This window comes from Pseudogymnoascus destructans (genome assembly GCF_001641265.1).
Source record: "Pseudogymnoascus destructans isolate 20631-21 unplaced genomic scaffold scaffold_19, whole genome shotgun sequence".
NCBI classification, from domain to species: Eukaryota; Fungi; Ascomycota; class Leotiomycetes; order Thelebolales; family Thelebolaceae; genus Pseudogymnoascus; species Pseudogymnoascus destructans.
The window spans coordinates 717,921-734,323 of NW_020167538.1; the positions used below are offsets into that span (position 1 = coordinate 717,921).

At 48.5% G+C, this 16,403-nt stretch overlaps 4 protein-coding genes across 4 annotated transcripts; all 4 read right to left on the minus strand.

Moving 5' to 3' along the window:
• Positions 1-172: 172 nt before the first annotated feature.
• On the minus strand, positions 173-2,013 carry VC83_06838 (uncharacterized protein; the record flags this gene model as incomplete). The annotated part of the gene is made up of 5 exons (XM_024470426.1): positions 173-361; positions 414-805; positions 860-1,194; positions 1,247-1,725; positions 1,783-2,013. 5 exons carry the CDS (start codon positions 2,011-2,013, stop codon positions 173-175), a joined length of 1,626 nt encoding a protein of 541 aa, XP_024321722.1.
• A 7,502-nt stretch (positions 2,014-9,515) lies between these two features.
• On the minus strand, positions 9,516-10,741 carry VC83_06839 (uncharacterized protein; the record flags this gene model as incomplete). The annotated part of the gene is made up of 2 exons (XM_024470427.1): positions 9,516-9,789; positions 10,441-10,741. 2 exons carry the CDS (start codon positions 10,739-10,741, stop codon positions 9,566-9,568), a joined length of 525 nt encoding a protein of 174 aa, XP_024321723.1. The 3' UTR covers positions 9,516-9,565.
• Positions 10,742-11,601: 860 nt separating this feature from the next.
• URE2 (glutathione S- transferase, nitrogen catabolite repression regulator) lies at positions 11,602-12,405 on the minus strand (the record flags this gene model as incomplete). Its single annotated transcript, XM_024470428.1, has 3 exons — positions 11,602-12,045; positions 12,144-12,311; positions 12,370-12,405. The coding sequence occupies 3 exons, from the start codon at positions 12,403-12,405 to the stop codon at positions 11,602-11,604; spliced, it is 648 nt and encodes a 215-aa protein (XP_024321578.1).
• A 1,267-nt stretch (positions 12,406-13,672) lies between these two features.
• On the minus strand, positions 13,673-16,022 carry VC83_06841 (uncharacterized protein; the record flags this gene model as incomplete). Its single annotated transcript, XM_024470429.1, has 4 exons — positions 14,630-16,022; positions 14,433-14,577; positions 13,787-14,386; positions 13,673-13,728 (listed from the first exon to the last, which is right to left on the minus strand). The coding sequence occupies exons 1-4, from the start codon at positions 15,836-15,838 to the stop codon at positions 13,673-13,675; spliced, it is 2,010 nt and encodes a 669-aa protein (XP_024321577.1). The 5' UTR covers positions 15,839-16,022.
• Positions 16,023-16,403: the final 381 nt, after the last annotated feature.

Below are 16,403 nucleotides of genomic sequence, written 5' to 3' on the forward strand. Positions count from 1 at the left end.
AAAAATATTACACAGCGATGAATTGTAAAATAGGCTATGTAGCCGTATATATCCAAGACTATCCTTTAAAGCCATACTACTTTGCTAAAACTAAAGAAGGGACTGTGAATAACAGCCCTAAGCTGGACTACTCATGCAGAAAACTATAGGAGGGACTGGGGATAACAGCCACCTACTCGTCGTCCTGCACATCGACAACTGTCTCCTTCCATTTGCGGGCTGGGATCTTACGGTTGAACAAGATGTCAATCTCACGGTAGGAGAGACCCTTCATCTCAGGCAGATAGAAGAATGCCGTGACCAAGCAGACAAAGCCGGTGAAACCCCAGACATAACCGCACTTGCCGCCAAGGTTTCCGCCCTATAGTATGTTAGTAACGGCACCTCAAGACTCGGAGGGAGAATGGTCTTACCGTGGGGTTGAGCATGTAACTTCCGAGGAAGATGCAAGGAATCTCAACGATGTAGTATGAAGCACGTCCAATACCGGTCGTAAGAGGCCTGAGGCGGATGGCCGAGGTCTCTCCAATAATGACCCACGAGGCGGGCGCGGGTCCCAGGGTGAACAGGACGGAGATAATGAGACCCAAGGATGCCTGCGCCAACGTAGCTGCGTTCGACTTGCCACACGAGGCTGCAATACCGAGACAAACCAGCAGGATAGTGTTACTGGCCGAACCCCAGAGGTAGATAGAACGACGGCCAAAGTATGTGGTGAGGACCCAGGAAAGAGCAACGAAGATCATCTGAAGTGCCGAGGTGATAAGACCCATGGCAAACGCAGTTTGGTCACTCATGCCGGCCTCTGCACTTGTGTTAGCACATACATTAACTTAAAACAGCAACGATGATAACTTACGTTGGAAGAAGTAGACGGCCTGGTTAGCGATAAGGTTACCCGTAAGATTCTGTGCGGCGTACACACCGCACACAATTAAGGTACGGTAGAGATCAGTGCCCTTGAACAGCTCCAAGTGGTTGGGCTCCTTCTCGGATTTCTCGAGATCAATGACACGACGCATCATGGCAACAGTCTCATTGGGGTTCAGTCTCGACCTGCGTCCAAGACGCCCGACTGAGTGTGCTGCCTCTTCCAGGCGTCCCTTGCGAACAAGCCACCAGGGCGACTCAGGTGCGCAATAGATGAGGATAGCGAGCGGGGTGGGGAACATCCATTGGAGCGCAATGGGAACTCTAGTTTCCTTCGTTAGCGAAAAACTTGCTTACAAAGGGGATGAGCACATACTGGTAGGCGACTGGGTTCTTGTTGTTGGCGTAACGGTAGGTGACGGCGCCAACGATAATACTGCCAATGGCCCAGAACATCTGCAGCATCTGGGTGGCAGGGGCACGCAGCTTGATCGGTACGATCTCACTGCAGTATGCGGGGGCGTTGGCAATGAAGATACCCCATGGAATACCCTCGAGAAGTTGGGACACGAAAATAACTGGAAGCGAGTTGGCGAAGTAGAAAGCGAAGATGAAGACGTTTAGGAGCATGAGGCCGGTCAAGGTCGCGTAACGGTATCCGATACGGCTGGTGAGGGGACCAGCTAGGAAGACCCCAATAAGGGCACCGAGCTGTCCAGACACTTGAAGCGCAGACTGCCACTTGGTCTCGATCACATGCCCGAGTTCTGGGCCATGGTCTACACCGTACTTCATCTTGAACGCAGGCAAGGCGACGAAATTGCCGATCAGGAAGACATCGTAGGACTCCATAACCTAAAGATGTGTTAACTTTAATTCCTGTATTAGGTGAAAAGGGGAAAGGCAGCTTACAATAGTGCAGGACATGACAAACGCCCAAAAGGAAGCCATAGGGTACGCCTTAACAGCCTCAATCACCGTCATGTTGTGCTCCGCATTCTCTGCCTCCACGGCATCCGCCTTGTAATCGGCGACATTCGCCTTCTCATCAAGGTTGTAGACATTTTCGACCTGTGTCAAGCCGTCCTCGAGCTCGACATTAGGGCCGGTAGGCGCTTTAGAATCGACGACTGGGTCACTCATGTTGGCTAGTATTTGCCCCGATGAATAACGTGTGGTGTAGGAGAAGAGGACGAGGAAAGAGAGACAGGAACGAAGAGATGGGGAAGGCTGCCACTATCTATGCTTTTCGTCCTTTCCCACTTTCCGGTTTAGAGATCCACTTAGGAGTGGGAAATGCGGCCAAGGGGACGGAAAGGCCCGTAGAAGTCTTATATTTCTCACTGCCACCTCCCACATGTCGGGGTAACGTAACTGCATCCTGGGGTATTATCCACTATAGCTGGATAATTAGCAGAACTAGTACCCTAGGGAGGCGGGGTAACGTAGCATCTTGTTCCATCGTCCCCTTTCGCTCGATGAAGGAAGCAGAACCTATATTTATGCCGAATTTTTCCCAACCTCTGCCTCAATTCCTCAATTCCCAGAGCTTCGGGCGTAGTCTTCGGCGTGAACTTGACATCTCCACGTTGTGTTGGATCTTCCCCGCACGCAATATTAGCGCGGGGCGTCGTGACACTGCCAGGGTTATTGACCCATCGGAAGTTTGGCATCGGAAGTCTGGGGTTATAGCGGGGTTTTAGCTTACGCCTATCCCGCTATTATCATGGCACTTCGGTCATAGCTGACGGGAACAGCCTACCTAGGCCGTTTAAACGAAGTAGGTACCTTCGTTTAAACGAATTTGGATTTAGCCTAAATTGTTGATTGTCCCTCTCTTCTATAACGGAAATTTGGAGCACCGCAGTTGGGTATGAAACACGAGGTAAGAGTGGCTTCACTACCAAAAGCCGCGAATGAGGCTACTTCAGCTCTGCCAAGTGGCGGCTATCTGGCCGACCTTTTGTTCCGGCCACACCATACGACAACCGCCGCCGCGGTTGTCGTATGATGTGGCCAACCACCAATATACTCGATGCCAAGTTGAACTAATAATCGCTTGCGTCTCCGGCACTATAGATGTGAAAGTGCTCCTGTTAGTACAAGTCTGGAACGCGCGACAGAAAGACGATGGTCGATGAAGTGGAGCAGGTGGCTGGTTTTAGCAATTATAGCTCAACTGTTGACCCTTGTTACCTCAAGCTTTAAAGTGCTGTGAGCTGAAGCACCCTTTGGAGGAGTACCTTACCGGGGATCCACGTAATTAAATAAGGGTAGCAGAACGGTTTTCCCATGGCTTTTTGGACTTAACGGCGGTTACGGCGAAAGTAGGGGTGGGCGACCGGTGAGCTACGGGTGCCCAGAGCCACCCGTATTTAAAGTGGACGGTTTATGCGCCTTGTACGGATACGTTATAATTGCGGTTACGTAACGTACATGTATAGCGAAAGCGCCAAACAAGCGAAAGCGCCAAAATTATCTACCCTCACGACAAACATTGCGATAAATCTACCACAACATTAGAAATCAATTGAAACTACTCGGAGTCCTCTTCCTCAGAGGTGTCTATTACAATCTGACATGTGCGCGCATTGTGCCCAGTCTCACCACACTTGCCACAGCGACGGGCACGGGTTTCTTCCCTTGGCTTCCGACCACGGCTTGCCCTTATTTCCTGCTCTACCTGCTGCACAACATCCCTCTCATCCTGTAGCTCTTGCGCCCCTTGTTGACTAAGTGATCCTCCTTGCTGTAGTCGTGTTTTCCTAGCTCTCCGGCGCTTGCTTAGTACTTCATTTGCCTGTCGTAGGTTTTGGTTCTCTGCCTTTAGCAGTGCTAATTGATGCATTATTTGCGATGCACCCTTTGTAAACTGGTCAACAGCTGCATAGATTGAGGTTGGAGAGCTATTTTGATGGCGTGAAATCCGAGTTTTAATAAATGTAGACTGTGACATAGCTTCAATTGGGTTGTTTGGTGTCTGAGAAACCCAAGGTTGAGCAGTACCTGGGCGGGAGCTTGGAGGCGTTGGTGTCCTTAACTTAAGATCAAGTGTAGATATCACTCTCTCAGGGTCAAATGGAAGAAGCCCTGCCCCTCGGAACCCGCCTCGAATGTTACTTTCCGTCATTGTAGTGTTAAATGCAGCGTGGAAGGCAGGAAAGAAGTCATCCTTTGTAATATGAGAAATATGAGCCTGCATCATATCTTCAATTTGCCGACCATAGGCCTGCTTTAACGGGCCGAAACAGCCAACATCAAGTGGCTGGAGTAGATAAGAAGAGTGAGGCATACAAAGCGTAATAATGTTGTGTTCCTTGCAGTACTCCTCAAACTCATCTGAGTGGTGGCTCTCATGACCATCAAGGACTAACAAGCGATAACCACCAACACTCCGGGCCTTTGTATGCTTCTCAAAGTGCTGAATCCAATCCATGCCTCTCTCGTTTGTAGTCCAGCCATTTTCAGTAACAGAAATCACCCAATCGCTTGAAAATCCACTATTCTCATACCAAGATGTAAGGTGGTTTTTGCCTGCAACAATGATAAATGGTGGTACTGCCCAACCTTGAGAACTAACGCCTTGGATTACTGTAACCCATTCCCAATTACCAGGCTGTACCTTCTTTGCTTTTGCCCGCCCGTTTGAGCTTGTTACAACCATAGCAGTTGAGATAACGCCCATCATAAACCCAGTCTCATCAAAGTTGTAGATATCTGCTTCATCGATACCATATTTCGCAATTGTGTTACGCACAAGCTCAAACCAGCCATTAATAACTTCTGGATCTTCGCACTTAGCCCTCTGGTAGTCGTATTTGCGCTGAAAGCGTGTCTGGAGCTCTACACGCCGCTTAACAAAGTTTGAAGCCCAACGCGACCCAACGCGTGACGCGTCGCGTGTTGCAAGTAGTCGACTTGCCATATCTTCAACAACAGACAGCCGAGGAGGAAACCCTTTGGCAGCTAGGTCGAGTATATACTGAACAAGGACGGACTCCTCTAGGTTAGTTAATTTCCGTGAGTTGGCTTGGATATCGCGTCGTGAAGGTACACCTTCTAGACGACGACCTAGCTTGCGGTGGTCCACAGAATAGATTCTAGCAGCAACTCGAAGGCGTAACTTTGGGTCGCTTTGCATAGCCTGGATAGCTAGCACTAATTGGCTTTCATCGTTTTTATGGGGCATGTTTTGTTGTTGAGGAATTTAACATTTAGTTGGGGGGTTTGGTCACCGCATCATTTTGGCGCTTTCGCTTGTTTGGCGCTTTCGCTATACATGTACGTTAGTCATATACAGTAAATATATGGATTCGGTGAAACTGGTGATTTACTGTAGATATATATGGCCAGTGAATGAGCATTCGCCGGTATCACCACCTTAATTTGGCCCAGGTACGGCAAAACTGGCCATAGCGGTGGCATAATGGTAGTTGGGCGGTATCGGTGACAGCAAGATCACTGTTCACCGGCCAGGAAACAGTTAATAAGCACAGAAACCATTATATTTACTACATAGATATATCTAGCCAGTATCCTCCACTCTTCTGCCACTCCTTACTCAAGTTCTGATGCCACATTTGAGCTGTGGCATCAAGCGGCCACCGAAAGCTCGCATCATAGCTCTCGCGCCGAATTCCAACCCCGCGCCTACCCCAGGCTGTTTATTTCAAGTTCGTTCAGACCATCGCCAGGTCTTATCCTTTCCTGTCCTTCCTTCCGTGCATCGGCCAGCCGCCAAGTGTCGTTTATATGTCGAAATGGGTAGCCAGCTACCAAGTGTCGAATTCGTAGGTCGATGTCAGGCTTTGTGGTAGCGCTCTGCCACTTCGACATGTGGTTCTCGAGTATCTATATCAAATTAGATAGCTGGTAGTCATGTAATAGATGAGGGGAGGTTGGGAGACTCACAGTTTGGTGCAGGTTGGAGCGGGCAGATCCGCTTTAATGGTTGAACTGAGCAAAGCAAAAAGAAAGAGAAAGGCGCTGGACTTGGCCGATTTAAAAACTGGGCTTGCCGGAGCTAGCTCAGTCGGCGGTTGTCCAGACAGTACAGTGTGCGGCACAGATACCTGATTACCTGTGGTGTTCAGGTAATTACCTGGGTAATTACCTACCTGGGCTCATTCTCAAAATACCTGAGTATCCCGGTATTTTCAGATACTTACCCAGATACATGCCAAGTATTGCCAAGTGTAGCCAAGCCGCACAAATGCTAACGTTGAAATACTCGTCTTCATGCTTGATATGGTGATAATTGCCGTGAAAATGAGTGACTCTCCGTTGTCAGACGTGCCGACGGACCTTGATGGCTATAATCCTCACGATGAGCCAGCCCTACCAGGGCTTTTTACCCCTTTTCAGCAATCAAATCCAATTCCTGTCCGTCTACACCCGCCTAGCCAAATGCTACCGCCAACGCAGTCGCTGCTGTTCACGAAGGAACTATATTCAAGAATACTACTTGAGAGCAACCCGCCAACTATCAAAGTATGCTGTATGCAGCCTAATTGCGGATACTCGCCCGCAGCTCAAACCCATGCTCAAGCTGCTGCTTCAACTGGCAATCTTTGGAAACACTATAGTCTTAAGCATAAAGGAATCTATGATGCTCTTAAACACAAGAATACAGCGCCTTCAAGTCAATCTAGCAGCACATCATCATTTTTTGAGCCTCAGAGACCAGCGACCCATGAATCAAGACCAACAAACAATCCAGCCAAATATAGAGAGTTAGTGCTATCGTTTATAGTATCTAATAACCTGTCTTTACGCATTATCGAAAGCTATTCATATCGTCAATTAGTACGGTTCTTAAGTCCATCTGTGTTATCACTTTCGTCAAGAACATTGCACCGAGAACTACAACGCCAATTCTCATATCACCGAGGCATACTACAGCTTGAACTCCATTCTCATATTATACATGGAGGCCGGATATCCATAACGACAGATGCATGGTCTGCACGGAACTATACAGAGTATGCTGCTGTTACCGCTCATTGGATTAATGATAAATGGCAGCAGAAATCAAAATTGCTTGATGTGATACATCTTCAAGAGCCTATTCATAGCGGTGAATACTTAGCTCAGCAATTAGCAGCTGTAACAGATAGTATAGCTATTACAGGCGCTATCTTTACATGCACCCGAGACAACGCATCATCAAATACTGTGATGCTCTCAGAATATGAGAAATTGGCTAGCAACACCCAAACATCAACTCAACAACCTTGGACATTTACTGTCAAAGAAGGCGATGTCCAATGTATTGCACATATCATAAATCTCGCAGTTCAAGCCGCTCTTACGAGTTTAAAAGCAGAACCAGATGTAGAGACAGAGACATACCGGTGTGAGCAAGGTGCAGCTCGGATTCCATTTAGTAGAGATAGTCATGTGGAAGTCATGAATGCTCTTGCAAAGCTACGAAGACATATCTATATCTTTCGTAATCGACGAGCATGGAAGGATGCTTTACAACGACAAGTCAAAGCTATAGGTTTAAAACCACAGCAACTATCACTTGATATGCCAGTACGATGGAATTCAACACATCGTATGCTTGATACAGCATTAAAACTCCAAATACCAATCACAGCAGTATGCATAACACAACAGCTTGATATTAGTATGAAAGATATTGCATTAACTACAGGAGATTGGGCTGTTATTAAAGATCTTGAACGACTGTTCTTAATATTTCTCAAACCATCAAGACGGCTACAAAGTGATACATATCCGTCACTTAACTTTGCTATTCCACTTTATCTTAAAATGATAAATAAAGTTAAGAAGATGCAACAAGAAGTTGGCGAGCACTCAGCAATTGGTATTGCATGCACAGTAGCTTATCAAAAGCTTCACGCGTATTATACTCTTGCAACAAATCAGCAATGTAAGCACTCAGCTGTAGCTACAATTTGCGATCCACGGATGAACCATACAGTGTTTAAAAAGATATATCCAGATAGTACAGATCATGTACGAATCACACGGGCAAGAGCACAGTTTGAAGATGTTTGTAGAACATATAAGACACGGCAATATCATCTTGATACAGAGCGTATTGAACGTGAAACAGCTCTTGCAGATGCATTAGGAAATGCAAATACTAGAGTGCAAGAACCAGATTCTGATGAAGATTTATTTGCATCAGAGGGTATATCATTTGAAGAACCAGAATGGAAACGATGGATGCTTGAACCACGGCCTGGTGAGCATACTGATATTCTCAAATATTGGTCTGCAAAGCAATATCAATATCCAATAATTGCTCAAGTTGCTCGAGACCATCTTGCAATTCCTGCGACATCAGCACCATCAGAACGGGTATTTAGCAATGGTAGCGATATCATTACTAAGAAAAGGAATAGATTGTCGCCATCGACAATTAGATATCTGCTTTGCTTACGGAATTGGGGTTATTTACCAGATGCCGACAGCGACGGTGATGATGCAGATGATGAGGCAGAAGAATAGGAATAGGGGCTGTCTATTTTATTATTATATTTGTCACGAGTTTCACTTTTCTAGTTACATATTCTAGTTACATATCATTATCTATTTCAAATATCAAAAGCGTCATTTTTGTATACGGAATTGAGGCTCAACTACCTGCTAAAGTATCTGTAAATACCTACCTTACCTGAGCAAAGTCGCTCAGATACTTACCTTACCTGGCGAGGACCCAGATACTACCTGGGTAGTATCTGCCGAACACTGAGACAGTATCAATGAAAGAAAAGGAAAGGAAAGAAGAGAGGTAAAGCGAAAGGACATAGAGAAATAAAAAAGGACATAGAGAAATAAAAACACTTACTGGCTGTAATATACCCAAAAACGAACAGAGATCGAGAAAATAGACACTTACCGGGCTAGAATATACCCAAAACCGAAAGGACATGGAGAAAATAAAAATTGAAACACTTACCTGACTTAACTGAGTATCGACATGTAGAAACGCATGCCCAAGCTGGAGGAAATCAGCTTCAACATACCTCTAAACATATTAATCCACTAAACGAATAAAAAGGAAATAAAAAGGAAAAGAATTGAGGCATTCCAAATGTGAAGTTTCAACCTACTGTCGTGTGTAGTCGGCCACAAGTGGCCATGACCAGGGACACTGAAGCTTGCAGAATGGAAACATAGTCAAACTTACTGGTGATGCGATACATAAGTATGTGCCACCTATGATGGTCACCCGAAGACAGCTCCACGGAGTGCTCATAGCAAAGTGCCCAAAACAGGGCCAAAATCAGGCTGGGGAAATGCACGTTTTGTTTTTTCAAAAATCCAAAGGCTCCCCCCTTTGGACTCCGAAAACCCCATACAAATCCAGAGTCTGCGCACGATTTGACATACCTCAAATTGAGGTGCGCAAGATGGTGTGCATTCCAGACATCCTGGGAATGGCTAGGGAGTATGGCAGCGCGACCCAAAACGCCCGGGGAGCGCTCATGCCCGGCGTCGAAAGGTGACTAGAGTTTTGTGTTTTGGGTCAGTAGAATTTAGGCAATTCGGTGAGAGGATAGAGGACTTACCCAGGAGCAGCAATGTCGAAGAGGAGCGCTCTATGGTCGAGCTGGCTGGTGGATTGCGATGAGGGTGGGGGAGCTTTGGATAATGCCTATGACAATCGGGGACCGTTCGGCAATACAAGGCGATGGCTGGGAGCCATTCATCGCTGACTTTAATATCCTGGCAGTGGCGCGCCAGGCGGGGTATGCTCATGTTTGGGGGGAGGGGTTTCGATGGCGAGGAGGTCAGAGATATTTGCGTTTGCAGGCAGCTCGGCGAGCATGCCAGCGAGGGTGGCCATTGCGTCGAAGAGCGAGAAGCCAGAGATATTTGCCTTCGAAAGGCATGCCCGATGGATATGGCTCAATTGAGCTGTCAATAGTGGCGGACTTGAATCTGTGACAAGGTTAGCCAGCTGTCGGTTTGGGCTGGAGCGGGGAGACTATCCTGGACAGTACTCCGGACAGCATTGAATGCGAGCTTCGAAAATAATCGAGGAAGGTTCAGAGAGGCTCAAAGAGGCCTCGACAATTCCAAACAGAGCCCCAACCACATTGGGCAAGTTGTGGCGAGGTCAGCCACTGTTTTGGCAGGCTTGGAGAGCCAAGAAGAATAGAGCGCGACAGCTCAGAACGAAGCTCGAGAGCGAGCGGTTGACATGACAAGTGAAGAGTTTGAATACTCGTTCAAATGAGATTGAATTTACCTTCACAGTGCAAATTCTGATGGCATATCCAACCTTTACATAGGGGTCGATTCGGAGACAGAATTCGAATTTGGAGTGAAGTTTACGGTGGGCGAAGAAACCACCAAATACGGAAGGCACGTGTCGCCTATTTTCATAAAGTCGTATTCAAAGCATCGAAATCGACATCACATAGAGCAATATGAATAGGTAGATAGATATAGGAATTGAGTTCATTTATTATATCTACGGCTTCACTTCTAACTGGTAAAAGCGCTGCCATCCTTCCAGTTTCCCTGTGCCCGCCATTGATCACATCAACCCAATATCCCACCAGCAGTAAATCAGTACTGCTGGATCACTTGGCAGAGTTGAGACAAACGACTCGGAATAGCTCGCCGTGCTATTCAATCTCAGGCTGCCCTTCCCAAATGGTGCTGGCTCATTTCTTCTTGTCGAGTCTGTGTCGACAATGTAGAGCGGCTTGCTACCAATCCCTGGGAGGCCGATGATGATCTGAGTCGAGCCCTTGATCTTCATCAGCGGCAACATAACCATCTTGTCCTCTTCCCCGCAATCTTCCAGCTCGGTGACGATGGCAAAAAGGCGCTTCTCGCCTGGTATTCGCTCGTGTATAAAGCCTATATCGAAACGGCACATCATGCTTGCCACGAGTAACGAAGGAGTTTCCAGCCTCTAGAAAAACAAAATTGTATTAGCTATTCATTGTCTTCAATATTTCTTATATTGGATATCCCCATGATGAATCTTCTCCAATCTCACTCTCACTTTCAGGTTCGTACGAAGCTTCCTTTTGCCTTATTTGCTTCTCTTTCTTTCGCTTCCCTATTGTCTCTTTCTTAGCCTCTACAACTTATCGCGTAATTCCTTAGTCGAAATGTGGAAATGTCCCTTTAAAGCTGCTCCTTTCCCTTTTTAACGCTCCGTATGAGCTTTAGCAATCGTACGAAGGTTGTCTGTTTGCGTTAGCAGATTATATCACGAGTGTTAAGTCGCTTAATCGCTTAAGATTAGTTGTGTCAGCTAAATTTCGTATGTAGCGAGTTATAATTTCGTACGATGCCAAGAAAAAACCGGCGGTGAGCTTGTGTAGGCGACTCACTTGTGAACTACGTTATGCGTTTTATGTAATACAGTTTTATCATAAGACGATAGTCGGTATTTACGCCTACGTGCATATAGCTGGTTGATAATATCGCGCCGTGACGGAGGAGCTCGTTGATGTGGAGGAGCTCTTTGATGTGGAGGAGCTCGTTGATGTGGAGGGAAAGGAGAAGATGGAGGAGAGGAGTTGGAGGGTTTCAAGCCAAAATACCCGCAATCATCTCACATCATTCGATTCAAAATCACGTTGGGAAGCATCATGGAACACATGTATGAAATCATCATCATTTTCTCAAAGCCATAAAGTCATTGGGTTTCCCATCGCATCCACACCACATATCCCAGTCTAACCTCCTTCCACCTCAGAAAGTAGGGATCAAGACATCATCCATCCCAATCTACTGAAGCGTAGCCTTGTCCGCCGCAACCTTGATGACCGAAGAACGATTCTGGATTCTCTCATTCCAGGCCGCAAAGAGCGGGAAGTCCTTCTTGACATCAATGTCAGCAGCCAACCAGCCAATCAGCTGGTTCCAGGTAGTCCAGGCCAGATCGGCGTAGGAGTAGCTGTTGCCAACGAGGTAGTCGGTCTTGGTCTTGCTGAGGTGGAGCTCGACGACGCCGAGGACGCGGCGGATCTCGCCCTCGTAGCGGGTCTCGGCCGAGGGAAGCTTCTCGGCGTGGTAGTTGGAGAACCAGGCTTTCTGGCCGAAGTAGGGGCCTTGGCCGGAGGTCTGGAAGTGGAGCCACTGGTACTCGGAGTACTTCTCTTGGCCGCTGGCGTGGTGGAACTTGTAGGTGGTGTCGTAGGTCTCGGCGAGGTATTGGAGGATGGCGCCGGACTGGGAGGATTGTAAGTATTAGGTTGAGGTTGGCGAAAATTGGTTGTGGAGTATGGAGGTAATGTTGGGGAAGGTTTGTCATGGGAAGTTAAACTCACCTCAGAGACAGTGATGCCAGTGTTTGGGTCCTGGATGGCTGGAACGCGGCCGTTGGGGTTAATGTCGAGGTATGGCTCCTCCTTGAGCTCGGCGAAGGTTCGGAGCTCGTTGGTGTAAGGAATACCAAGCTCCTCAAGGAAGATGGCGACCTTCCATGGGTTTGGGCCCTGTGTTTGTGTTCAGCTGTGTGCTATTTGGTGTTGACGGGGATGGGAAATGGCTTACCGCGGCGACAGTGTAGAGCTTGATTGGTTGAACCATTTTGAAGGTTGAATGTATGACTTTGAAGTGGTTAGATTGGAGCTGTGCTGGTTGATTGAAGTTTGGAGACTGAAGTGGAGGAAAGAGGTTGTAGAGTGAATGTGTGTTGCGAGAGTGAAGTTGTAAGAAAGAAGAGAGAGCAACCGTGGAAATTGGAGGATACTTTATACCTTTCCCTCAGGAGCAAACATCAATGACACAGCATATTCAGGTGGTTACCGACGACGAGAACGACAGGAACGACGATATCTAAAACGGAAGTAACAATCGACGTCGTTGCCCAAGATTTCTAATCACAACCTCTAGCCTCTCCAGTCGGTCGGTATTTCGCATTTACTAAGCAGCCCAACCAGCCTGGCGTCGTCATTGATGACATCTATTCTGTCTTTCTTTGAGCTTCTCCTTCCCGTGTTTCTTTGATATCTAGTGGAATATGGTGGTCACATTTGAATTACTCACCACGCACACAAAAATGACGGATTGGTAAGAAATTGAAGTTGCACGTTCCTCCCGGCAAAAGCCGCCACCCGCCCCATTATTCGACTGCTGTATGCTGTAGTAAGCTGACAGCTGTCACCTGTCAGATGTAACCGTAGCTGAAGTTAAAGGGTACCGCGCCGGCGATCATCCCTTGGATCGACGATTGGTAAACCGATCTACTGCGCCGAGGCGGCCGCGTCGACTTTCCTGTTCTGGGGCGGATGCAAGACTACTCTATCGGGTGCCGAATATGCATGTCTCACAGGGCACAGCACGCAAAAATGTTATAGATCCTACAGCGCACAGTATACGTTGCAAGTTATACAACTCGAATTTATGCCTTTACATCTCTATGGTTGCGTTCATGACGAATTATACAGGTATGTGATGCATTTTCACAGTTTCTTGGCGCTCTTCCTTTTCACTCTATGCATGGGATACAGTATAACCTGCATATCATTTTGAATACCAACATCCAACGCGGTGATATTGCTATATTTCTAAGACAACCTTTCGATTGCTTACGGGATCTTCATCCATGCATCTCTCTCCCTTTGTTCTGTGGATACCTGTATGTGCCTAACTATACATAAGAATATGAACCAAAGAATGAAATAACATTATTCATCAGCGCCGAAATCCAAAGAAACCCCTCATCCTTTTCGCATCCCCTCACCCATAGCTCCTTACCCACAGACATTTTCGAACAGCTCATCTCTAGGACCTCGTCTCTAATATCTCCTATTCGACAACACAGGCAGCTCTCCTTCGATATTACCCACTCCATCTACACAACCACCGGATCCTTCTTAATATCATCCGCAATCTTCTCTGCCAACGCATCTACACACCCGCCATTAGCCAACCAACTTTCCAACACACAGCAAAGAATGATACTCACAAATAGCGCTTACCGGATGCCCCGGCGGCAACAGCGCAAACGAACTCGCATCCACCACCCTCAATCCCCTCACTCCAAACACCCTCGCCTTCCCATCCACCACCGCCATCTCATCTTCCTTCTTCCCCATCTTACACGTACACGCCGCATGCCACACCGTATTAAAGCCCGCCCCCACCTCCGCCAATAACTGCGCATCGGTCTCACCCCCCTTCGTCGCAGGAGGATACACCCTATCCCCCAGCACAACCCCCTTCATCGCCTTCGTTGCAAACAGCTCCCTCAACCGCTTCTGTGCAGCTATTGCAACAGCACGGTCCGTAGGGTGCGTCAGCCACTGCGGGTCGATCACGGGAGCGTCAGAAGTGTCGTTGGAGCGGATGGAGACGGTGCCGCGGGAAAGGGGCGCGACGAGAGCGGCGACCACGGTGGCATAGTTGAAGCCGTCAGAGGGGCCGGTGGTGTAATCCACATTATCTCCCATGTAGCCGCCGACAGTAAGGTATTCGAGCTCGGGCCAGTCCGCGGGGAAGGAGGCGAGGGCTTTACGGTCGGAGTCTGGGAGGGCGGCGCGGCTGGTGGGTGGAAGCTTCTCCCATGCTGTGAGAGTCAGTTGGGGTATCAGAATTGATAATGGGGGACGCACCGAAGAAATCCCCACCGGAGTTGGTAAGGATGCCGGATTGCTTTTCGAGAAGGTCTGTCACGGCTTTCTTCGCGAATCCAGGTCTCGCGAGTGCTGACCCTGTGATAACGTTGACCTTATAGCTGGGGCCGAAGAACACATGGTCCTGCCATAATCAGTATCTTGCACTTTGCTTCTCCGGGCATGAAAAAACTCACCCACATATTCTGCCCCACGCCTGGCAAGTTCTTCACCAGGGGGATATTGAATTTATCCAGCGTTGCCTTTGGCCCAACGCCCGATACCATCAGCAGTTGCGGACTTTGAAACGCACCCGCCGAAAGCACAACCTCATTCTTCGCACTGAGCTTATACACCTTCCCGCCAGTCTCAACACTCACACCGGTGGCCCTTTTCTGGCTATCAAACAACACTTTTTTCGCCAGGGTATGCGCAAATACAATTAAATTATCTCTTCCCAGCGCCGGCGTCAGGAATGCCGTCTCGGAGCTCTCTCGAATCTGTGTGCTTTCATCGATCGTTTCGAGCACGTAGCTCGACCCATTCAGTGTGCCACTAGCAAATCCGTTCGTGGGACGGATCCCAATCTCTGCAAAGCCTTTCTGCACATAGCTGCTAATGCCCATGGCATAGTTGGAGAAGGTCAGCGAAACAGGCCCGTTGTTCGGGCCGATGGTCTTGAGATCAACCGCTGCTGTTGCGTTGGCGGCTCGTTTGCCGGCAGGGGGTGGAGTGAAGTGAACGCTCTTCTGAAGGTATGGCAGGAAAGAGCGCCACGAGTACGATTTGTCGCCCACAAGCGTCGCCCAGAGGTCGAACGACTCGACTGTCCCGCGCTGGTAGGCCATATAGTTCCGAGCCGAGCTGCCCCCCAGACACTTACCTCGCGCATAATGCACAGAGGTGTTGTTAGCACCCTGTTCCAGCATAACATCAGCATATAATTCCACTGACGACGTTCCTTTGCACCCAAGTGGCGCACAAGGACGAAAATCCGAAAGACAAACGGATAGCCAAAAGGGGTAACCCACCGTCTGTGGCTCAGTCATGAACCCCCAATCAACCAACGGGTTATAATTCGCGGCCGTCTTATCCGAGCCTATGCTCGCAAATAACGGAACCTGGCTCACGTTGCCGTTATCCGTCTCATAGAAGCCGCCTGCCTCGACGACAGCGACGGTCCAGTTGGGGTTCTCGCTTAGGCGGCTTGCGAGGGCGAGGCCGGCGGTGCCGCCGCCAATGACCACATAGTCGAACGTTTGGGGCCCCGGAACGCCGAAGGAGGAACCGAGAAGGTGGCCTGGTGGTTTGTGGTTTGTGTAGTGTGGAGTGGAGACGGGGGTAGAGAAGACGGGGAGTATGAGTGGGAGGGAGGAGAGGAGAGTGGTAGTGGTGATATGCTTCATTGTTGATGAATGGTGGCGACTCGCCTTGGGTGGGTATTGGAAAAGGGGCGAACTAACCCAAACGATGAAGGAGAAAGAAAAAGACAATGGGGATAAGAGAATGAAGATGAAGTCAACGAAATCACTTGCTTGATGATCTCTTCCCCATGACAGCGAAACGCAGGCTCTATGTACTCACTCTCCTCGTCCTACCCCCAACTACTCTCGCATCCCCCCCTAACGTTGTAGACGAGTCAAGCCAACACGATGCAAGGCAACCCTCCCTTCCAAGTCGAGGCGCAGTGGCTGCCATCCAATAATCGACGCCATTTACCTCCTCCGTCCCAGTAATCCTCCTCCTCCTCGCCTCCTCCGGCCCCCATCCTCCAGCCTCAGCCACAGCCCCCATCATGAAACATGCAGATAATCAACATATTCAGCGTGAGCTGGGCAACCCTCGTCTGCCCCACCCCCAAGCAAGACAGGAACCAGGGGCCAAGCCACCGTGGTTCCCACGCGGCATTTCTCCGATCTGATACGACGTGTCCCAAGATATCGTGGTGTCCGGATTAGATGCCCCTGAACC